The 22,539-nt window shown below is 35.1% G+C and overlaps 2 protein-coding genes across 12 annotated transcripts; one reads left to right on the top strand and one right to left on the bottom strand.

Annotated features, from left to right (window-relative positions):
• The first annotated feature begins 4,734 nt into the window (after positions 1-4,734).
• On the top strand, positions 4,735-11,277 carry LOC107870820 (CTD small phosphatase-like protein 2). Of its 11 annotated transcripts, none has more exons than XM_016717479.2 (9): positions 4,743-4,892; positions 5,231-5,245; positions 7,133-7,361; positions 8,045-8,187; positions 8,317-8,413; positions 8,514-8,624; positions 8,752-9,027; positions 9,938-10,275; positions 10,770-11,277. In XM_016717479.2, the coding sequence occupies exons 3-9, from the start codon at positions 7,208-7,210 to the stop codon at positions 10,986-10,988; spliced, it is 1,338 nt and encodes a 445-aa protein (XP_016572965.1). In that variant the 5' UTR covers positions 4,743-4,892; positions 5,231-5,245; positions 7,133-7,207; the 3' UTR covers positions 10,989-11,277. The 11 variants fall into 11 exon arrangements, with proteins under 11 accessions (XP_016572964.1, XP_047269045.1, XP_016572970.1 ...); XM_016717480.2 differs by having other exon boundaries at positions 4,743-5,008; XM_016717478.2 differs by lacking the exon at positions 5,231-5,245 and having other exon boundaries at positions 4,735-4,892; positions 7,130-7,361.
• A 1,060-nt stretch (positions 11,278-12,337) lies between these two features.
• On the bottom strand, positions 12,338-12,985 carry LOC107871882 (uncharacterized mitochondrial protein AtMg00810-like). The gene is made up of 2 exons (XM_047412159.1): positions 12,530-12,985; positions 12,338-12,481 (listed from the first exon to the last, which is right to left on the bottom strand). Exons 1-2 carry the CDS (start codon positions 12,983-12,985, stop codon positions 12,338-12,340), a joined length of 600 nt encoding a protein of 199 aa, XP_047268115.1.
• Between the last annotated feature and the right edge of the window lie 9,554 nt (positions 12,986-22,539).

Raw genomic sequence — 22,539 nt, 5'->3', positions numbered from 1 at the left:
TTCTAAGACTCTATTGAACTTTAGGCTCTGATAACAAGTTTATAATGCCCCAAATCTGGTACCTAAAATGCTACACGGTGCTCATGACCCTGAAGGACCACAAACTAACCCATGACTAATATCTGTACCTGAATACTACATAATATATTGTATAAATATAGAATTAAAGGTTGTAAGAATGTAAGGTTCAAAACTGTCACATAACTGAAAAATATAACATATGGGTGAGGCATGAAATACCCAAAATAATTAAAGTAAATGGTCTGAACATACTGTAGTCTGAAAAGCCTCTAACTAATTGAACTGTCTGAATAAAGAGGTGATGGGATATATCCCCAACTAACTCTAACTAATAAATTAATTAATGAGATAATAAAGTAATGGTCATGTCCTCGAAGGATGAGGAATCACTGCTAACTCTGACTGTAGAGATTGGGATACTACTAATGCTTTAGAGCTCGTGCTTCAGAACCTATGGTATAAAACACCATAGCGTAAATATATCAGTACGTTTGAATATACTGGTATGCATGTGAGGTAGGCTGAACGCAAAGGGTTCACATGCATGAACTATAGTAACTGACTTAATAACATAAACATGATAATACATGCATAAATATATAGTAACTCTAGATAAGTTTGTGATAGCATTATTACTGAGTCTGAGTACTGATAACATGAGATACTGATATCTGTATTAATGAAATAACTGATACTGAGTGACTATATCTGACAGTCTAGGTTCTGATGGAACTAGCTGAGTTTCGTACTGTTCTGAGTTGACTGTATTTGACAGTCCTGAATCCTATAGAACTATCTGAGTTCTATTACTGAGACTGAATAACTATATCTGACAGTCTAGATTTTGTACTGAAACTGTGGGAAGTAGTCATCTAACCGATATGTCCTTAATACGCTATTATGGATGAGTTGGGGTCCAATCTATAACACTAATTAGAAGAGTGTCAATACTGTGCCACTGGTAAGAACAATCTGTGAGTAACCCTCATATAACAAGTGACTCTAGTGAGAACGGTGGGAACCTTCATATGACAGGTTAAGCCACCTCATCTACCCTCATATAATAGGCTATGATGTCTCAACCTACGCTGACTACGTATTTTTGGAACACAAGGATTGCTTTTAAGAATCATACCCTCATATTACAGGTGGGTTCCCATCCTTGGGTTCACTCGGTGCTAATTTTCTACTCCCATCTGAATAGATACTGAAAAAGATTTACTGAACTGAACTGGACTGAGTTAACTGAGTTCCGTTGACTGACAGAATACTACTGAGATTACTGAGTTTTTCCTGAGTCATGAGACTGACTGAATTTTATGGATCATAGCTTGACTAAGAGTATCTTGAAAACATGACACTGATTCTAGGCACACAGCTAAATTTTTGGGTACGAGTACCCCCAGGACTCGATGGGAAGAAACTAACAAAGCATGTCTTTTTTGAATACATGACCAACATCAACAATCCATAATAGAATAAGTTTGAGATTTCATGAAGTACAAGTTCTAAAGCACCACAAGGGCTACATATGTATCCATAATTCACTAACTAAATCATTTCATCAAACATTTGACATGCATAAACTTGTCCAAAAATGGAGATTTCATATTATCACACTAGTATGACACTTTTCCTTCACATAGGCATTTAATCAAACATATGGGGAACATACTTTGGTTATACCATCATCAATGCATCTAATTATCATGGTTGCATAGATAAATTTACAAATTTGAAAGGTTTATCATGATTATTATGCAAATCATCATATACTAGGGTCAATCATTGGAAAATATAATTTAAAACATGAATCAAAACCCCACAACATCATGAACATGAATTTTAATTCAATTTAAATTATGCACATTCATAAATACACAAATCTTAGATTTTGAATAGAGATTCTTGAGCTTTATGGGTGAAAGGGACTCACCAATTAAAACATGGCATACCTGGGTTGTGAGTTTCTTGAAGAATGATTTGGATCTTGTTCTTAGGGATTATCTTTGAGAGAAAATACTAATTTGATGTTGTAGATGGATAATGAACTTATGAACCGTGGTCTGATATAATTAGGGGTTAAAACGGGTGGAAAAGACCCAAATACCCTTTTAAAAACAACTTTAAAATAACTGAATGAACTATGCGACGGTCCGTCGCTGGGTCGACGATCCGTCAGTCCTGACCGTCGCACCTAGGCAGAGTAGGGGTTCACTGTCTCTACTGCGACGGCTTTGGCAACGGTCAATCGCTAGCTCAATATTCTGTCGCCCTGAGCCATCACCCTTAGGCAGAAGGTGGTCTCACTGCCTCTGCTGCGACGACTTAGGCGATGGTCCGTCGCTAGCTCGACGGTCCGTCGGCTCTCAATGTTGGTTGTGGACGAAATTTGTATCGTTGGAAAGCTAATTTAATTTCTCACATGAGAAAAAGTGAAAACCTTAAAAATTCCACGTATATAAAAGTAGATTCATCTTTCAAAGTAAGTTTCTAACATACTTGGGACGATTTCAAGCTAAGTAGAAGTACGGGGTATTACAATTTGTACTAGCTCTACTAGGTTTTGCTATTGGTATCTTGTATGACTATTTATTCTATGTATAACCCTTATATGTTACAATTGATGTTCTTGAAATTTTGCCTATATCAGGCCTTTTTTACCGGATTAACCCATTGAGTTAGCTCCGAGTTATGGTTCAGCTTACCTACTGCTGGAAATTGGTAGGTGCCATCATGATTCGTAAATCGAATCGTGACACAATGCTAAATACCATATTTTTAAAAAAATAATCACACCCGAATCTAACCCGACCCACAAAAAAGGCGCAAATAAATATACGCCTCTATAAGTTTTGCCGATATGCATTTGATTGCTAAGTATATACCAAATTTTGAAATATCTAGTGAGCCTAATCTGTTGTAGTTGACTGCTAAATGTCATTTTTCATGAGCCCTGCACTGATGCAGATCCACAAGCCGAGGGAGAAGTATATTTGTTTGTGTCTACACTAATGCAAATTCATTTTTCATGTGATATGCATAGATAAATATCTAGTGACCTAATATCATTGGAAAAACACACCCTATTATGTATAAAACATAAATATGTTTACTAAAAATACATGTATAAGAATTAAATACAAAATTAAGGTATTTTTTATTTTTAAGAAAATGAGACATTTAATGTTGATTTGAGTTTTTTTTTATTAAAGAAAGGGTCCAAGTGAAAAGTTTCATAACAAAAAGGATAATTTGATAACAAAGATAAATTTAACTCTAAAATATAAAAGAAAAACATATTTAACTATTTTTTCAAACCATAGCGTTAAATTTAACCTTTTACCTTTTAAAAGTAGTATTAAAGTTGGGGGAAACTTTTGCGCGTGTTGAACAAAAGGAAGAAAAGTCGTAGGAAAGTGAGAACTGATTTGCACAATTAATCAATTTTTTTTTATGGAAAAGGGCCTAAAATGCCCTTTGTCTGCCTGTTGGGCCTAAAATGCCCTTCATGTCTACCTATTGGTTCTAAATGTCCTTTCCGTCTACCTATTAGGGCTACTTTGCCCTTTTATTTAGGAAAATTACATGAAAAGATATTTTTATATATTATATCAAAATTTTATGTTTTTCATTTTTATTGTCTGCTTTCACGATTCCTCCATAAAATATATGGTATATTTATACCATAAAAATTCATGGTATATTTATATATTATACAAATTATATTTATATCATAAAAATACATGGTAAATTTATACCATACAAATTATATTTATACCATATAAATTGTATTTATACCATAGACATACATGGTATATTTTTGATATAAAAAGTTCATATCGTGTAATACTGAAAAATATATATTTATATTTAATAAATAATTTTTTAACAAGAAAAGTACTTCTCATATAATGAGATGTACCATGAATATTTATCCCATAAATTATATCAAAAATATAATAATAATAATAATAATAATAATAATAATAATAATAATAATAATTTGACTTTGACATAAATTATATGTATACAACAAAATTACATGGTACATATGTACTTCCACCATAATGATTTTTTTCATAAATATTTATTCATAAAAAATTATGGTTAACCCATTATATTAATTAAAAATACGCTATAATGAAATAATACTAGATGACATACATGAAAACAAAATGAAACATACACGAGCAAATAATGGAATACTTAGTTTATTTAAAAATATCTGAATTTTAAATATAAGAGAGAAAGATTTGAAAGTAGAAATTATCTTTTCCACTTTTAATTTGAAGATTGAAATAATATATCTTAAATTAAGGTGAATTGATAATTAGTTATAACATTAAATTAATAATTATAATTATCTTTTCTGATTTTTTAAATAGCTATATATGTAAAAGAGAAAATTATTTTTATAACATTGAAAAATACTATTATTTATATAATTAAGTTTTAAGGATGATCTTTTCATATAATTTGCCTAAATAAAAGGGCGAAATAGGACAATAGGTAAACCAAAAGAATATTTTAGATGCAATAGGTAGGTGAGAAGAATATTTTTGACCTAATAAATAAATGAAAAAGGACATTTTATATTCAATAGATAAATAGACTATCATTTTACATAGTTAAAAAGGCATTTTAGGCCCTTTCCGTTTTTTTTTTAATCTATCTTTCTTTTTTTGTTTTTTCGTTTATTTATCTTGAACACGCTCCTTTTCGACTTTATCTTCCGGAAAAAAATAGAGCTAAAAATTTGGATTCCTGCTGGCTACTCTTCCATTCCCCCCCTCTTCTTTTTAACCTTTTCAATCTTTGGAGGGAAATATTTTTCGTTCAAACACCAAATTGAGCATCTTGTGTCGCTGGTAAAAAATCTAATTCTTCATTTCCCTGCTTCACTCGCTTCTTCTTCCCATCTGAGTTCCCTAGATTTTCATGGTTTATTGGTTTATGTTGTGGTCATTTTGAGTTTAAACTTTAGGTATGGGGATTTATGAGCTCATTTTTTGCATAAATCAACTCTCCTTCTGTTTTTTTTTTTGTTTATTTTTTTTGCTGCAGATACCACTGTTTTAGGGTTTTGGATGGCATTTGCAATTTCTTTTCAAATATACTTACTGCTCATCTTCTTCTGCTGTTTTTTTATCCTGAATTTGTTGGGGTCGCGTCTATAAATCATCTGTATCCATGGTGCTCAATTCAGTTCGAATTCCTCAATGTACGGTAACTCTGCCCTTTTACCAGTCTTTTGCTCACGTGCTCAGAGTTTTAGGGATTTCTCTTAAAAGAGAGAGAATCTCTTAATTGCCTGCAATTCTTTGGCCTTGAGAAATGATAGATTTGAAAGGCTACCAATTACTTATAAATCTGTACACATTAGTCGATACAGATAGAAATTTTCTTTCTTTCTTTTCCCCAGCTTTTGAATAGTGTTCTTTGGTTATTCGTCTTGTTGAATTTCAATAAGCATCCAGGACCTCATAGCTTTTGTAATAGACTTAGTTTGCAATGCCGTATAGAAGTTTCAGGGATGGCCTGTAGATTTTTGGTCCATCACTTTTGGAGCCCACACTAGTTGTTTTGCAATAGATGCAGATGTATTGCGTTTCTTGGAATGTGAATGATAAACATCATAGAGCAGCAGGTTTGTACAGAGTGTAACAGGCACTGTTTCCTGATACCATAATAAGATTAGCAAACATCATTTCAAATATCTTCGGATCAGCGTGTTCTATGTTTGGGGAAGTAGTTAATTTCCTACTTATTCAAGATTTAGTTAATTGCTTGAGGAAGTTGAAGTTCATAGGCTTTTTTACTCATCCGGGACTTATGAAAATATGTGTAAAAATTGATTTTGTGATCTTCCTTTGTTTGTCAATGCATGATAAAAGTATTTTAAAACAAAAAATCCATTTTTTCCTAAGGATTTTACATTTGCTGGAAGGTGCACTGAAACTCTAGCCCAATAGGGCCATCACCCATCAGATGTCTTGTTTGCTCTGTTGGTTTAAAATCTCCAGTGAAGGGAATGGTGCTGAAAGAATTAGTATGGTTAAGGAAGTGTCTATACTGTACGCATACTTGGAAATTTTCCTTTTTGAGGCTTAATTTCCTTTTTTTTTTTTTTCGTTAGGTAAAATTAAGTTTCCTTAGAGAGATTGAATACATGTTAGTTTTCCTGGATGTTTTCTATGGTGCTGCACTCATTTGCATTTGTATGCCTTTAATTTTAAGCATTCCTCCCTATTAACACGGTTTGAAAGTCGGTGGATAATGTGCCTGCTCCTTTAACTTATCTACTTAAATACTAGGATTTTTGTCTTCGGCAAGGTTCGAACCTGTGATGTGTGCCTAAACCACACATCACGCATTGTGCTCTTACCACTAGACCAAAGTTCTGGGGCCATCCCTGCCTACTAACTTATGCAAAATATCGTCATGCATAGCATAACAGTATTGTGCACATACACTACAGTTACTTGCTGATTCCTCTGAAGGAAAAGAAATAAATTATAATCCTCTTATCCAATGTTTTTAAAGAGTTTGATAATTGATGGTTGAATTATAAAAGTTCAATGAATCCGTATAGTATTTGGTGAGAAAGAATGCAAAAGTTTATTACCTCACCAACTATGCTATTTTCATGTGCATTGTTGGGTTTTAACCATCTGCTTAGAATTTTTTTTCCTGTTTAATTTATGGGTTTGTTGCTTGATGTGTTGTTTGATACTTTCTTTGTATATCTTTGTGTATGTGGTGTAACTTGTGGATCTGTATGATGCACCATCCTTTTAAGCTACAATGAGCTTATGTATTGATATCTATTACACATGGTAACAATGGTTTGTCTGCAGACATGTTGCTAAATGATGCAACCTGTTTTCAAGTCATCATTATATGCAATGAATTATCAATTGTACATGCAGAGAGATTCTGTGACTTTATACAGTTATTCATGCTTTTCATGGTCATATCTGTATTTACTTTGCTAAAACTTGTTACAAACTGTCTATATCTATTTCTTGACTGGAATTCGTTTCCAGGAAACTGTGTGTCCTGGAACAAGGAGTGATTCAATTCATCTTTGTCACAATTCTTAAAGCAGGATAAAGCTTCTGTAGCGTGGACTCTGCTGTCGTTGGATAAAACATCTGTAGCGTGGACTCTGCTGTAGTTAGATATGCAGACTAAGAAAAAATTTAATGGAAGATATCCGCGAGAGCTGGCTAGTCCAAAGATTTCAAGGCAGCTGCGAATAACGTCTGAGAATGGGGAAACTGAGGCAAAGCAAGTTAAGGAACTTATAACATCTTCAGTAAGGAAGCAAAAATCAGGTATTCTTTGATGACCAAGTAATTTGATTTATGTAGTCTTTAGCTTAACATGCACACTTGACATGATATTTGGGGCATATTCCGGTAAGTTAGCAGTGTTTGTTGTTCTTTCTGTTATTCAAGCTTCATCAGAATCTGTTTATACTTCTTATTCTTGTATTACCTAGTCAGGAAGCTTCTATTTCAAAGTGTTTGTGAGGTGGTAATGATTTACGTAGCATTTTTCCATATTTAAGTCTGTAATTACTTCTTTCTTTCCTTTGTTGTTTTGGTTATATTATTTTTTGATCTCAGTTGTTGCCACTTGCCACAGTAGAGAACTGACTGTTCTCTCCTGGAAATTTACCGTCTAACAAGAAATAAAATCTAAAAATGGTACAATCTGAAGTGATTTACCTTATGCTATCGCCATCCTGTGTATGCCTCGCGTGCTTTTGTTACTCTTTGGGAACAATTGTTAGCAGAGAACAGTCAGTTCTCTACTGTGGCAAGTGGCGACAACTGAGATCAGAAAATAATATAACCATGGAAGAGTTGAATCCTTCCAGACCCCACTTTGTGGGAATATACTGAGTATGTTGGTGTTGATGTTGACTCTATTCCTTGTTTATATTCATATAGTCCTGGAAGAGCACATTTGTTTATCTGTGGCAACTCACCTCTTACTATATTTGTGTTTATAGGAAGCAATTTTTCGAAAAAGATTGAGAATCATGTTGTCGGTACAGATTTGGGTATAAGGTTTGGGTTGGTGGCTGATGATACTTCTGGTTCTTCAGACACACATGAAGTTGTTCATGATTGTAACACCATTACTATTAATAAGGTGATAATTTGCTTTATGTAGTGTTGTTTGGGAGTCTTAGCTCACCCTGTTAAATGCAGATACTCTATAGTGAGAGTTGCCATAAAATGGTTATTGTTGTGTATTATCTAATTATTTTTCTTAATGTAGGACTATGAGGTTGAAAGTGATAGTTGCAGAAGTGATACAATATTTTCACCCACTTTCCATATATCCAGAAGTGTTGGAGGGGAAATTTCGAACCGAGGTAGGTATATGCGTTGGCAGTTAAAGTGTTGAGTAGATCTCTGTTTTAATGTTCTGACTAAGTGTATATCTGTCAAAATCTTGTTACATGTTTCCCTTAGCAGACTTCCTCAAATTCTTCCAGCAAGCAGACCAGTCATTGCAGGAGCCTGGAAAAGAAAATATAGGGGTTGATATGCTGACAGGTCATTTTGTGCTAGACGAGTCTACAGGTAAGGTTTTCATGTGATAGTACATCTGCTGGTAATGTCAGACATGATAGTCATGATTAGTCAAAATTGAATATGCCTTCTGATGCTTTTTTCAATTGCTAATTATGTGAATTTGGCTTTTCAACAGATTTAGGGGACGAGCATATGTCATCTGAAGTTTCAGATATGCATCTCTCTGTCAGAGATTCGAAACTGGAATGCATTGATGAGTTTAATCAAGTTCAGTTGCCTGCTGATGTTAATATGGAGGAAGAGGAAAGTGAAGAGTTTGATGACTTTGATCCATATTTTTTCATAAAGAATTTGCCAGACCTGTCCTCAGTTGTTCCAACATTTCGGCCTATATTGTTGCCTAAACAGACACGGAGTTGTCCATCAGCCACTCTTGTTTTGGACTTGGATGGTATTGCAGTCTATATTCTCAAGGCTAAGCTAATTGTTTCTTTCTTTTGTGGTTTGTTCCAGTAATGTTCAGATTTCAACAAGGGCAAATGATAAGTTTTAGTACATATCCCAAAAGTAAAATGGTATTCATTATTCTTCTCCTTACAGTTGTGTCCTTTTCTCCTCAAGTAATAGTGGTCTTACGCATTCCTCTATCAATATAATCAACCCTTCTCTTAAGAATTTTGCTGTGCCAAAACAACATACTTGGTTGTGGATTACATCCCAATGGGGACAACAAAAACAAGGTGATTTCTTCCCACCTACCTAAGCCTGAGTTACCTAGTGTGCTGATGGGGGTAGCAGATACTTGGAATAGTTGAGTGCACACAAACCAGCTCGAGCATATCTTAAAAAAGATATTTGGTTGTGGATGGATACAGTACATATATGTATCAGTTTTGCCGATTATGTTCTACATAGTCATGGAATCTTTATAACTGTAGCTTTGTTTCTTTCTCGCTTGGGTTTAGTTAGTCTTCATACTTCATTTTCTCGTACATGGGAATTCACTATGATAGATGTTCCTTCTCTCCTCTGATAAAAGAAAGAGAAGATATTCCTAATCTCCTGCCAAGTTTATCTGTCCTTTATAGGCTTATCATTTAAATTGTGGAGTCTACCCTGTTAACTCCCAGAAAACCAAGACTGTGGAAGATAATGCAATTTCCTCCTTTAGGAATATGTGTTGGAGTCGGACATACTCATGCAAATGGCTGCATGCCCAAGTGAACATGTGATGCCTATTGAATTGTATGCTCTTATGTTTGTACAAATGCTAAAGTCATGCTTGTTGTTTTCCTTTTCAAGCATCTACTCTAGTCAAATGACAAAATATGTTCTCATCATTTCTTATTGGGCATGTACAGAGACCTTGGTGCACTCTACACTTGAACCTTGTGATGATGCAGATTTCACATTCTCAGTGAATTTCAACCTGAAAGATCATACCGTATATGTTCGATGTCGTCCTCATCTCCGAGATTTTATGGATAGAGTATCCAGCCTATTTGAGATTATCATATTTACTGCAAGCCAAAGCATTTATGCTGAGCAGCTTTTGAATGTGCTTGATCCAAAGAGAAAAGTCTTTAGGCATCGTGTTTACCGTGAGTCTTGTGTATTTGTTGATGGTAATTATCTTAAAGATCTGTCTGTTCTTGGCCGTGATTTAGCACATGTGATTATCATCGACAACTCTCCTCAGGTGCTGTGTCAGAATCTTTCTTTGATAAATAATGTTCCTTTATCTAGATCCCCGATCCTGCTTTACTTGGTCCATTCCCTCTTTGTTTCTTTCACATGTTTAGTTCTGGTCCGGTCCTTTTTTTCTTCAAGCAACCTGCATCATGAGCAATTACAAGAGCTATTAAACTTTCATATTCACGAAAGCTGGAAAGAAACATGTGTATGGTTGGTTTCTTCCCCTGTTTCTTGAAATGATTGAACTGATAATCTTGCTTGGTGTAGTATTGCTAAAAGCTTAAATCTTACCATTTAAACATAAAAGTTTATGTATCGCCTTCCTATTGGAATTGTCATACTGGATCACTTTTGTTGAGCATCATGTTATCTGGTAATGTGTTAATATAGTTGACAACTATTTGAGCACTTGTATGTGCTTTTTTGGTCAATTTATTCCTGTTTAGAATGTCATTCTCCACTTTGCTACCCTGATGTCGTAGACGGTTTAATTTGCAGGCATTTGGATTCCAGGTGGACAATGGTATTCCAATTGAGAGCTGGTTTGATGACCGTTATGACAAAGAGTTACTCTCAATCCTCCCATTTCTGGAAAGCTTAGTTGGAGTTGAAGATGTTAGACCGATTATTGCAAGCAAATTCAACCTTCGCGAAAGAATTGCTGCTGCTGCTGCTTGTCCTTTCAACTCTATTAGAGGAGATGCGTTTGAGAGATAAAGTTCTGTGTCCGTATAGATTTAGTCTTGGGTGACTTGAATTTTTTATTTCAATGGCTCTAGATGAGTTAACGGAATCGGTTCTAAGGTACCTTTGTGAATGCCAGTTTCCTAGAGAGGCTGGTTTCTAATGTTGCTTAATTTATGTAATTCTCATTTGTCTTGTAATGGTGCCATGACGAAGCTCTGAGGTTGGAGGAAACCCCCTCAATAAGTTTGTGTCTGAAACCTTCTGATCAATCTCCGAACATTAGCTGTTCAAATATTCAGTTGCAAGTTTTCTTTCCTCATTTGTACTTTCTGTATAAGTAGCATTCGACTTGCAGAAATTTTAGTTTGTTACTAAGGGAGAACAAGAGAAATTTATATAGTTAAGCTTTTTATGAAATACTCTCCATTATGTCAATGTTATAACTGAATCAAAGTAATCACTCCCGTAAATGTCATTTAATCTTTGATAAAATTATGTAATGTGGTTTAACATCTAGTGCAAGTAAAATTTTTACTGCATAGCGTATGCCTGAATTAATGCAGGAAATTACATGGATTACCCCTACAGTGGGTAGTTTTGATTTTTTGTCCCTCATAAGAAAAGTTTTTAAAGTCTAACTTCTTTTTTAATGTATAGTAGAAGTATATTTTCATTCTCTTACATTTCAAATGTTGTCTCTCAATTTCTATATTTTCTTTATCTTTTCCACTTTTTTTTTAATTTTTCCTTGAAATTCTTCCTTTTTTTTTTTCTTGTTTTAATTCTGTAATTAAACTAGGTACAAGTAGTTCTTTAAGATCAAGAGAGAAAGAGGAGAAGAAAGAAACAGAGAAATGAAACAGAGATATGGAATGGGGAATGCGCAGATTTCTTGATTACTGAATTGAGATGAATGAATCATAAATGGTATATGAGATAGGTATTTATAGACCACATACTAGAGTAGTTCATAACTATCTATGCTACTCATAATGCTACAAGTTAGTTATAACTAACTAATGGACTATAACTGATTTCTAGAAAGTAACTAACAAGCTATACATTGACACAATATTCTTGATTAACGTGTATTACAATACTCAACACTCCCCCTCAAGCTAGGAAGGTGTGAAGAAATCACATATTCCTAGCTTGGAATTGAGATGCATCAGTTGAGCTTTGGTAAGACCTTTGGTTAGCATATCTGCAGGCTGATCTTCTGTTGGAACAAACTTAGTTGTAATCATCTATTGAACTATTTCTCCCTTTATGAAAAAACAATCAATATCAATTTGTTTAGTCCTCTCATGATAGACAGGATTTGCTGCTATTTAAATAGCAGATTTACTGTCACTAAACACTTCAACTGGTAGATGCACTTAAATGCCAATTTCTGTCATTAATCCCACAATCCATACTAGCTCAGCTGTAACTGCAGCAAGACTTCTAAACTCAGCTTCTGCGGAGCTTCTTGAGACTGTAGCCTGTTTCTTTGATTTCCAGGCAACCACAGACTTTCCGATCTTCATAAAGTATCAAGTAATAGATCTTCTAGTTTGAGGACAAGATGCCCAATCAACATCACAAAAGGCACTGACTTCCTCATTTGGATCATTGGACAATAACACACCTTGACCTGGTTGATTCTTAACATACCTCACTATTCTTAATGCTGCATCTATATGAGATTTCTTGGAAGCTTTTAAAAACTGACTTAAAGTTTGAACACAGAATGCTATATCAGGTCTGGTAATTGTCAAGTAGAGTATTTTTCCAATCAATTTCTGATAGGTTACTTTATCAGCTGAAGTATCTTCATCTGGCTGAATCTGTTTTACATGATCATCAAACTGCCTAGAGGTTAGTTTAAGGTTGTAGTCCATAGGTGTACAGATAGGTTTAGCAGCTGTTAGTCCTAATTCTGATAACAATTCTAATGTATACTTCCTCTGATGCATTAGTATTCCCTTATCAGACCTTGCAAATTCGATTCCAAGGAAGAACCTTAACTCTCCTAGATCTTTCATCTTGAAACTTTATTGCAAGTTTACATTTGTTTCTTCTATCAGCTTGATACTGTCACTAGTAATTAACATGTCATTAACATATACCAACACAAGAGTAATTCCTTCAATATTTTTCTTGATATACAGTGATGTGTCATATTTACTTTGACTGAAACCATACTTAAGTAGAGCTTCTGATAGCTTGTTGTTCTACTGTTTAGGAGCTTGCTTTAGTTCATATAGGGATTTGACTAGTCTGCACACTGCATCCCCGGACTAGCAAATCCATGGGGTAGTTCCATGTACACCTCATCAGTTAGATCACCATTTAAGAAAGCACTATACACATCCATTTGTTGAATAAACCATTTCCTTTTTGCTGCAGTAGCCAGTATTGTTCTGACAGTCTTTATTTTTACAACTGGAGAAAAGGTTTCTTTGTAATCAATGCCTTCTCTTTGACCATATATTTTGCTACAAGTCTAGCCTTGAACCTTTCTACTTTACTATTGGCTTTATATTTAACTCTGTATATCCACCTACAACCTATAGGTTTCTTACCCTTAGGTAAGGACACAATATCCTAGGTGTGATTAGAAGTAAGAGCTGCTATCTCCTCTTTCATAGCCTCTACCCATCTTGAATGCTTTATAGTAACTTGTAGGTTCAACAGTAGAAGATAAATTTGCTACATAGGTTTTGTACTGAGAAGACAATTTGTCATAAGTAACATAGTTTGCTAGATCATAAGGTACCTTCTTGGTCTTACCAATAGTGATAAAATCCGTCATCCACACAGGTGGTTTTTTTTTCTCTGGTTGATTTCCTCTGATCCTGACATGCAGGTGCCTGAGTTTCTGTCCTCTCAGCAATAGAGATCTCTTGTTGCACTTGTTGTTTAGGTGAGTCAGTAACCCTTTGACTTCTAGTTGATCTTCTTTGATACACCTTAGTTATAGTGTGTGTAGGAGTAGGAACAACCTGTTGTTGCTGCTTTTGCTGATTAGTTGAGTCAGGTATTCCTTGAGATGTCGTAGTTACTGGAATCTGGAAAGGTGTCACAACATCACCTACTACTGGACATTGATCTTCCAATGGAAATATATAAATTGGTGACTTATTTTGATCTTTGTTCACTTTAAATGGGAATATATCTTCCCTAAATGAAACATCTCTACACACAGACACAGATTTGCTAGATATGTCATAGAGAACATATCCTTTCTGTGTGTTAGAGTACCCTATCAACATAGTGGTTCTAGCTCTAGGCATTAGCTTGTCATGCTCATTCAGCACTTTAGCATAGCATAGACATCCTAGCACTCTCAAGTGATCGTAGTTAGATTTCTTACCATATAACCTCTCATAAGGAACTTGATAATCAATAGCTGAACTAGGTAACCTATTAATAATGTGCACTGCAGCTAACACACAATAACCCAAAAAATGTATAGGAATAGCACCCTGAAACCTGGCTGCTCTTGTGACTTCTAGGATGTGTCTGTGCTTTCTCTCAGCAACACCATTTTGCTGAGGTGTATAAGCACATGTTGTCTGATGTATGATGCCATTTGTACTGAACAAGTTACTGCATACTGAGTTTACAAACTCAGTTCCATTATCACTTCTTACTACTTTAACAACCTTACCAAACTGTGTTTTAACATATGTAAGAAACTGTTTAATCTGAATGTACACATCAGTCTTGAATTTAAGTAGAAAGACCCATGTAAATCTTGAGAAATAATCCACAACTTTCAAAAAATATTTATTGCCATTCATAGTTGCTATCTTATAAGGTCCCCACATATCCATGTGCACAAGATCAAAACAACATGTACTCTGAATATTGCTTGAGAGAAAAAAAAATCTAGATTGTTTTGCACAAGGACACATAGTACATTTCCTTATTCTATATTCTATAATTTGAATATCAGAAGTAACTATTTTCTTTAGAGCATGAGTGGACACATGACCTAATCTTCTGTGCCAAAGGTCTATATCATTATTACTTATTGTCAATATACCACCATTTGTCACTTTATTAGCTGCATGCTGTGAAATCTCATTGTCTTGCTATCCAACCAGTAGATATAGTCCTCCAGTAGGCTTACCAATTCCCTTCACCTTTCCAGTGTAAAGATCTTGGAAGACACAGAAATCAGGGAAAAAATTTGCTAAACATTGCCAGTCTTTGGTCACTTGTGATACTGACAACAAATTGTATTGAAATTTTGGTATGTGGTATACATTAGTTACCATATTATCTTTTGATAAGAAACTACTTCCCACATGTGTTACTTTAGTAGTACCACCATTTGGCAAATACACCTCTCTTGGTGTGTCAACTTTGTTGTAAAGTGTCCAAGGAGTAAATCTAAATCAGCTACCATGTGATTATTAGCCCTCGTATCTATAATCCATTCTCTGGACTTAACAGATGCAGAGAAAGCACTAATACCTGCATTAGAGGTGGTAGCAACATTTTTTGATTCTCCTGCATGTTGGCCAGTGTTGTTGCTATTAATCATTCTTAAGATTTGCTCATATTGCTCTTTAGTGAGTGGTACACTTCCTATTTGACTTATTTGATTCATCTGCACATTAGAGCCAACTTGAATTCCTGTATCATGAGATTGAAAACCATGCCCTGCATGTTGATTACATGATCCTAGACCATGATGACTAAGCTGTGTACCAAGAGACACATTATATGCGCCATTACTACCTTCCATCCTAGAGTTCTTCTTGAACTTGTGATTATTTAGATAACCAACAAGTTTCTAGTAAGTCTCTCTAGTATGTCCTTTCAATTTGCAGAAATCACATTGAAGGTTGTAATTCTTCTTACACTTCTGAGGATTACTCCCACCATTTCTATGTCTTGTGTACATTGCCATCTTACATTTATTTCCAGACATAACAACAGGACTAGTTCCCAAGATTCCAACATGAATTGCTGTAACTTTATGACTTTCATCATTTATGACCATGGCATATGCCTGATTTATAGAAGGAAGAGGGGTCATGAGTAAAATTTAGCTTCTTGCCTATGTGTACGATTCATTTAATCCCATCAGAAACTAAAATAGTTCCAGTTTTTGCAGATGAAGCACATACTCTTTGGATTTGTCAAAATCACATCCAGGTGCAGGCATGCAGGCACTAGTGCCTCAAATTCTTCCCACAAGTCTTTCAATTTTGAGAAATAAGAAGACACAGATGCATTCTTTTGAGAAAGGGTCGCAATTTCTTTGTGTAAATTGAAAGTTCTTGCACTATCTATTTTGTGAAATCTTTCATACAACTCTGCCTAGAAAATACTAGCAACTGATGAATACATAATTCCTCCTAGAAGTTCTTTAGAGACAGAATTCATAATCCAAGATAGGACAATTGCATTTACCCTTTCCCAGTGGCTTCCCAGATCAATTGAAAATTTATCTTTAGAGCAAGTGCCATCAACAATACCTAACTTATTCCTTCCTAACAGGGAAATACACATAGATCTAAACCAGATAGCAAAGTTTTCAACACCTGTTAATTGGAAGGAAATAATTTAAATTCCACTTACATCTGAAGGACTGAGGAAGAGAGGGTGATTATAATCCAATTCAGTTGTTGATGTTCTTGAAGATCCTTCAGGTTCGGTACCAATTTCATTCACCATTTTTGCAGTTTATGTCCTAAACTTGAAATCTTGATCTCAAGAATCAGCTATAGCTTACTACTGAGATCTACAAGTGAATCTTATTCACAGTTACAAAAGAGTAATCTAGCCAACCTGTCTTTGATACCATGTAATTAAACTAGGTACATATAGTTCTTTAAGATCAAGAGAGAAAGAGGAGAAAAAAAACAGAGAAATGAAGCAGAGATATGGAATAGGGAATGTGCAGATTTCTTGATTATTGAATTGAGTTGAATGAATCATAAATTATACATGAGATAGGTATTTATAGACCACATACTAGAGTAGTTCATAACTAACTATGCTACTCACAATGCTACTAGTTAGTTATAACTAACTAATGGACTATAACTAATTTCTGGAAAGTAACTAACAAGCTATACATTGACACAATATTCTTGATTAACATGTATTACAATACTCAACAAATTCATATGTCTCAATCTTTATTTTTCTCTTTTTTTTTTCCTTAAACATTATCTATTTCTTTATTTCTCTTTTTTAATTCATTTCTCAATCTTTTTTTTTATTTTTTCTTCTCATTTTTTGTTTTTTTCTCAATCTTTATTGTTTTTTTTCTTTTGTTTTTTATTTTTCTCATTTTTCTTAAACCTTATTTTTTTCTCTCTATTTTCTCTCTTTTTTTTTCTCAACTTCAATTATATTAGAAAGTTAGATAATCTGAAAAGAGATTTTATTTCTTTGACATCAAAGTTAATTTAAGGTCATGACTTGTTGTTTGGAAGTCCGTTGGGATAAGTCTTGTCTCTAAGACAAAAGTTATTGAACATTTCATAAATGAAGACAAAATGTGGTAGTTTCAAGTAAGACAAAATGTGGTAGTGTCAAGCATTACTCGTGAGGCATAACTTGTTGTTTGAAGATCTTTGAGAGTCTTGCCACTAAGACAAGAGTTATAGACCATCTCATAAATCAAGACGCAATGTGGTAGTGTCAATACTTACCCATTTGGTGTAACTTGTTTTTTCGGAAGGCTCTAGAGGTAAGTCTTGTCTTAGAGGCAAGAATAATAGAGCATCTTATAAATCAAGACACAATATAATACTGTCAAATCGTTCCCATGAGGAATAACTTGTAGGATAAGTCTTGCCTCTAAGGCAAAAGTTATAGAACATCTTATACATGAAGACACAATATGGTAGTGTCATTTCTTGGCCACAGGGCATAACTTACTGTTTGAAAGTCCTTGGACTAAGTCGTGCCTTTAAGGAAAGAGTTATAAAATATCTCATAAATCAAAATATAATGTGATAGTTTTAACTCTTACCGATGGGGTATAACTTGTTGTTTAAAAGTCCTTGATTTATAAAATATCTCATAAATCAAGATACAATGTGGTAGTATTAACTCTTGCCATGAGGCGTAACTTGTTTGAAAGTCCTTGGATTAAGTCTTGCCTCTAAGGCAAGAGTTATAAAACATCTCATAAATCAAACCACAATGTGGTAGTATCAACACTTGCCCATGAGGTGTAGCTTGTTGCTTGAAAGCCCTTGGTCTAAATCTTGCCTCTAAGAAAAGAGTTATAGAGCATCTCATAAACCAATACACAATGTGATAGTGTCAGCTCTTTCCCATGGGACATAACTTGTTGTTTGATGGTCCTTAAGCTAAGTTTTGCCTCTAAGTCAAGAGTTATAGAACATTTCATAAGTTAAGAAACACTGTGGTTTTGTTGACTCTTGCCTAATATATGTAACTTGTTGTTTGAAAATACTTGGGATAAGTCGTGCCTCTAAGGTAAGAGTTCTAGAACCTCTCATAAATCAAGACATAACGTGGCACTGTCAACTCTTGTCCGTGGGACATAACTTGTTGTTTGAAAGTTATTGGGCGGTTTTGTTGACTCTTGCCCAATATATGTAACTTGTTGTTTGAAAATACTTGGGATAAGTCGTGCATCTAAGGTAAAAGTTCTAGAACCTCTCATAAATCAAGACATAACGTGGTACTATCAACTCTTGTCCGTGGGACATAACTTATTGTTTGAAAGTTATTGGGCTAAGTCATGCCTCTAAGGTATAAGAGTTATAGAAAATCTCATAAATCAAAACACAATGTGGTAGTACAACTCTTGCCCATAGAACATAACTTGTTGTTTGAAAGTCCTAGGCTGACATGACCCAAAATCGGCCCATGTCGTATGGGTACCTGAAGCCCACATGAATCGGAGATCACCCCAATAACCCATCACAATCATCACATCAATCACATGGTTAGGAGAGTCCCGACCATATAATGAGATAGCGGAAAACATACTACAAGTCATAACTTAAACATGTCTAAGCACTGCGTTAGATTCTTCAACTAACCAATGTACCCAAGTCCACAGTCATCCACAACACCTCTATACAACCAGAGTTTAGAAATTTATATGTCGGGACAAGCCCCCGACAATAGCCAAACAATCAAAATAAGACAAAGTTCAAACATAGGGGACCATGAATGAATATCTTCCAAAATAAGGAAGCTCACTACTCCGCAGTCAATGCACAAACCGCTTTAATCACCTAATCACTATGCAGGAAGAGAAGATGATGCTCTGTCCCCTATGTCGTGTGGGGACATAGTGTCTGAAGATGGTTAGCGGTTGGAACGCTAGTATGTAACTCAAAGATAAGGATAAAATATCATCATCATTCAACAACAAGCAATATATCATATTCAATCACATTCGTAACCTTATCCATATATATAGACATATCATATGATAATCAAAGGGACAAGATTTATCAATACTTTGGAAGCACTCATTCATCATACATGCAATGGAAGACTCTAACCTTCCATACTTATATATTTAAGCATTTCTAATTTTGAATAGGACTTTAACCATATACGCATAGCATCAAGTAAGGGACTCTAACCACGTACACATCCATTTAGACGAGGGACTCTAACCACTCACACATAATTATATAAGTGAGGGATTCTAACCATTAACACACATTCATTCAAGCAAGGGACTCTAACAACATGCTCATACATTTGAAAAAGGACTCTAACCTCATGCCACATTAGATAGGGGACTCTAACCCCAAGCTAATTCATTTAGCGAGGTACTTCGACCTCATCAGATCTCATTATGCGAGGGACTTTAACCATAATCGATTTCATTAGGTAAGGGACTTTAACCTCAAGCCATCATGAATATCATTAGTTGACATTAGGACTCTAAACCCTTTGTCCATGCATCCACATACATTCTATTCCATACATGAGGACTTTATCCCATTTAGTTAATTCAACACCATACATGACCACATAGTCCTCATAGAATCCTTCATTGCTCAACTATTTCAATAGGACAATTCCTTAATTCAACTCATCATACAATTTAAACTATAGTCCTAAAGACCCTTACAATCCATTCATACTTCATTAGCAATTCTATACTACAATTTAGTTCAATACACAATTCAAGTTCATTTTCACGTTAGGGACTTTAAACCCCCTTTTTATTCTTCAAACCATCAAGGTTATCAATTACATAGTAAATGTCTCATTTTACCTTAAAAGTATTATTTATCAAGCATTCATACATATTGGTCCATTTCCCTAGTTCAAAGAATCATCATCATGTAACTAGACATATCACTTAAATATTTTCACAAACACCTTGTGTACATGCCTTTACCAAGGCCAATTTTATGGTAGAAATCATCAAGACTAGGGTTACTCAAGACCCACATGTTAGACCACATACAACAAGCGTTCACATGTGCAAACTACCATCAATAACATGTATAAACATAAGTCTAAGGAAGAATCATCATTAGGCAACAAAACCCTTTTCATTTGATTTCAAAACCACCATATACACTTACTCATTCAAGTGTGAAATACATGGGTTTAGAGTTATTTAGCAAGGAAAAGAGTTACATGCCTTAAAAAAGATGAATAACCAAGAATATTGACTCCCTGTTGCCCATTGAAGACCACTCTTGAAATCCTAGCCTCCAATTTTCAAAGATAAGCTTAAGAGAGTATTTAGGTTGTTTGATCCATCAAAATGGATGTTTAAGAGGCTACACACACTTATATAGTAAGAGGTATTGGGGATTTAGACATGGGAAATGACCACAAGGCCCTTAGTTAAAAGCAGAAAATTGAACCCGTCTAAGGGTACGACTCACCATATGACTCACTTAAGTAGTCGTACCCTAGGGTACGAGTCAGGGTACCACTCATACCCTAGGCTTCTACTAGGTCACACACACTGTTAAAGGTACGACCATGCACCTTTGAGTCATATCAAAAATGTATGAGTCACCCCTAACTCGTACACAACAATTGTACCGAAAATAATCCACTTCCAAACTTATGACTCCTCTATACGACTCGTCTAGGTACGACTCATACCCTTAGGTATGATTGAGGGAAGGGACATTCGTACCTAGGATAATAAGTGACCCTCAGAACACCTCCTAGGATATGAGAGGGGAGGAAGAAAATGATACAACTCGTATCCAAGGGTTACAACTTAAGCCCCTAGTCATACCCACCCCAGTGACACCAAAAGATGAAGTTTTTCAATGGTTTTAAGTCTAGGTGTTTCAATTCTCCCCCACTTGGATCATTCATCCTCGAATGAGGGGTAAGGAAAGCAATAAACACAAGCCAACACATTATAATACATTAAAAAGACCTTCAAACAAGTTAGAACAAGCATATAACAAGGATATAACACACATTATGCTCATTATCAATCAATCATTCACATCATCGTCTTTGGGACTCAAACCCATTATTTATCAAGACACTTGTTTATTTCAAAGCTTGGGGACTTAAACCTTTCTTATCAACACTTACTCATTTCACAACTTAGGGACTTCAACCCATTAACTTATCAAGGATACTTACTCAATTCAAGGATTAAGGACTCAAACCCATTTATCAAAGGCATGAATCAACTCAAGATACTAGGGACTTAAACCTATCACAACAATTCATTTCAAAATATTAGGGACTTGAACACATGGTCTAACAAGACAAATCAACTTAACACATTGGGGACTTTAACCTATTGTCTATCAAAGACCAAAAATCAAAGCAAGGAGATCAACACATGCCTCCATCCCAAGTTTCTAGAATAGGAAACAAATGCGAATACTTGGACTTCACATCCTCTTATGCTTCCCACATAGCTTCGTCGAAGTTTTGGTTCCTCCATAGAACCTTCACTAAAGCCACCTTTTTTGTGCGCAACTAGCGAACTTGCTAATCTAAGATCCTCACCGGGATTTCTTCATAGGACAAAGAGTCCAAAGTATCAACATCACTTAAGGGAACAACCAACGAATGATCACCCACACATTTTTGCAACATAAAGACATGGAAAATTGGGTGAATGAAGTTCATAATAGAAGGCAACTCCAACTCATAGAAAACATTGCCAAACCTTTTCTCAAGTAGGAGCCAACATATCTAGGAATAAGCTTCCCCTTCTTACCAAGTTGCATCACTCCCTTTACGGGAGACACTTTCAAGAACACCCAATTGCCGATACTAAACTCTAGGTCCTTATGCCTCACATCTGTATAGAACCTTTGGCAATTTTAAGCAGTTTTCTACCTATCACAAATCACCTTTACTTTCTCCCATCTTGGTGAACTAAATCGGGGCCAAGCAACTTACCCTTGCCAACCTTGTACCACCCAATAAGAGATCAACATCTCCTACCATACAATGCCTCAAAAGGCGCCATGCTAATAGTAAAGTGGTAACTATTATTATAGGAAAACTCAATCAAAGAAAAGTGGTCATACCAACTACCAGCATAATCAATCATACAATCCCACAATAAGTCTTCCAATATTTGGATGGTCCTTTCCACTTGACCATCTATTTGCGAGTGGAAAAT

This window comes from Capsicum annuum, chromosome 5, assembly GCF_002878395.1.
Source record: "Capsicum annuum cultivar UCD-10X-F1 chromosome 5, UCD10Xv1.1, whole genome shotgun sequence".
Lineage (NCBI taxonomy): Eukaryota > Viridiplantae > Streptophyta > Magnoliopsida > Solanales > Solanaceae > Capsicum > Capsicum annuum.
The sequence above is the reverse complement of the archived record's forward strand: the minus strand, read 5'-3'. Positions and strand labels throughout refer to the sequence as shown.

Excerpts from the sequence above, each read along its gene's own strand:
- LOC107871882 (XM_047412159.1), bottom strand. The coding sequence starts at position 12,985 with ATGAAAGATCTAGGAGAGTTAAGGTTCTTCCTTGGAATCGAATTTGCA. Across the intron at positions 12,482-12,529 it reads CCTTTTGTGATGTTGATTGG|ATCGGAAAGTCTGTGGTTGC; the intron begins GCATCTTGTCCT and ends TACTTTATGAAG.
- LOC107870820 (XM_016717478.2), top strand. The coding sequence starts at position 7,208 with ATGCAGACTAAGAAAAAATTTAATGGAAGATATCCGCGAGAGCTGGCT. Across the intron at positions 9,028-9,937 it reads TCTTGTTTTGGACTTGGATG|AGACCTTGGTGCACTCTACA; the intron begins GTATTGCAGTCT and ends GGGCATGTACAG. Across the intron at positions 10,276-10,769 it reads TCATCGACAACTCTCCTCAG|GCATTTGGATTCCAGGTGGA; the intron begins GTGCTGTGTCAG and ends TTTAATTTGCAG.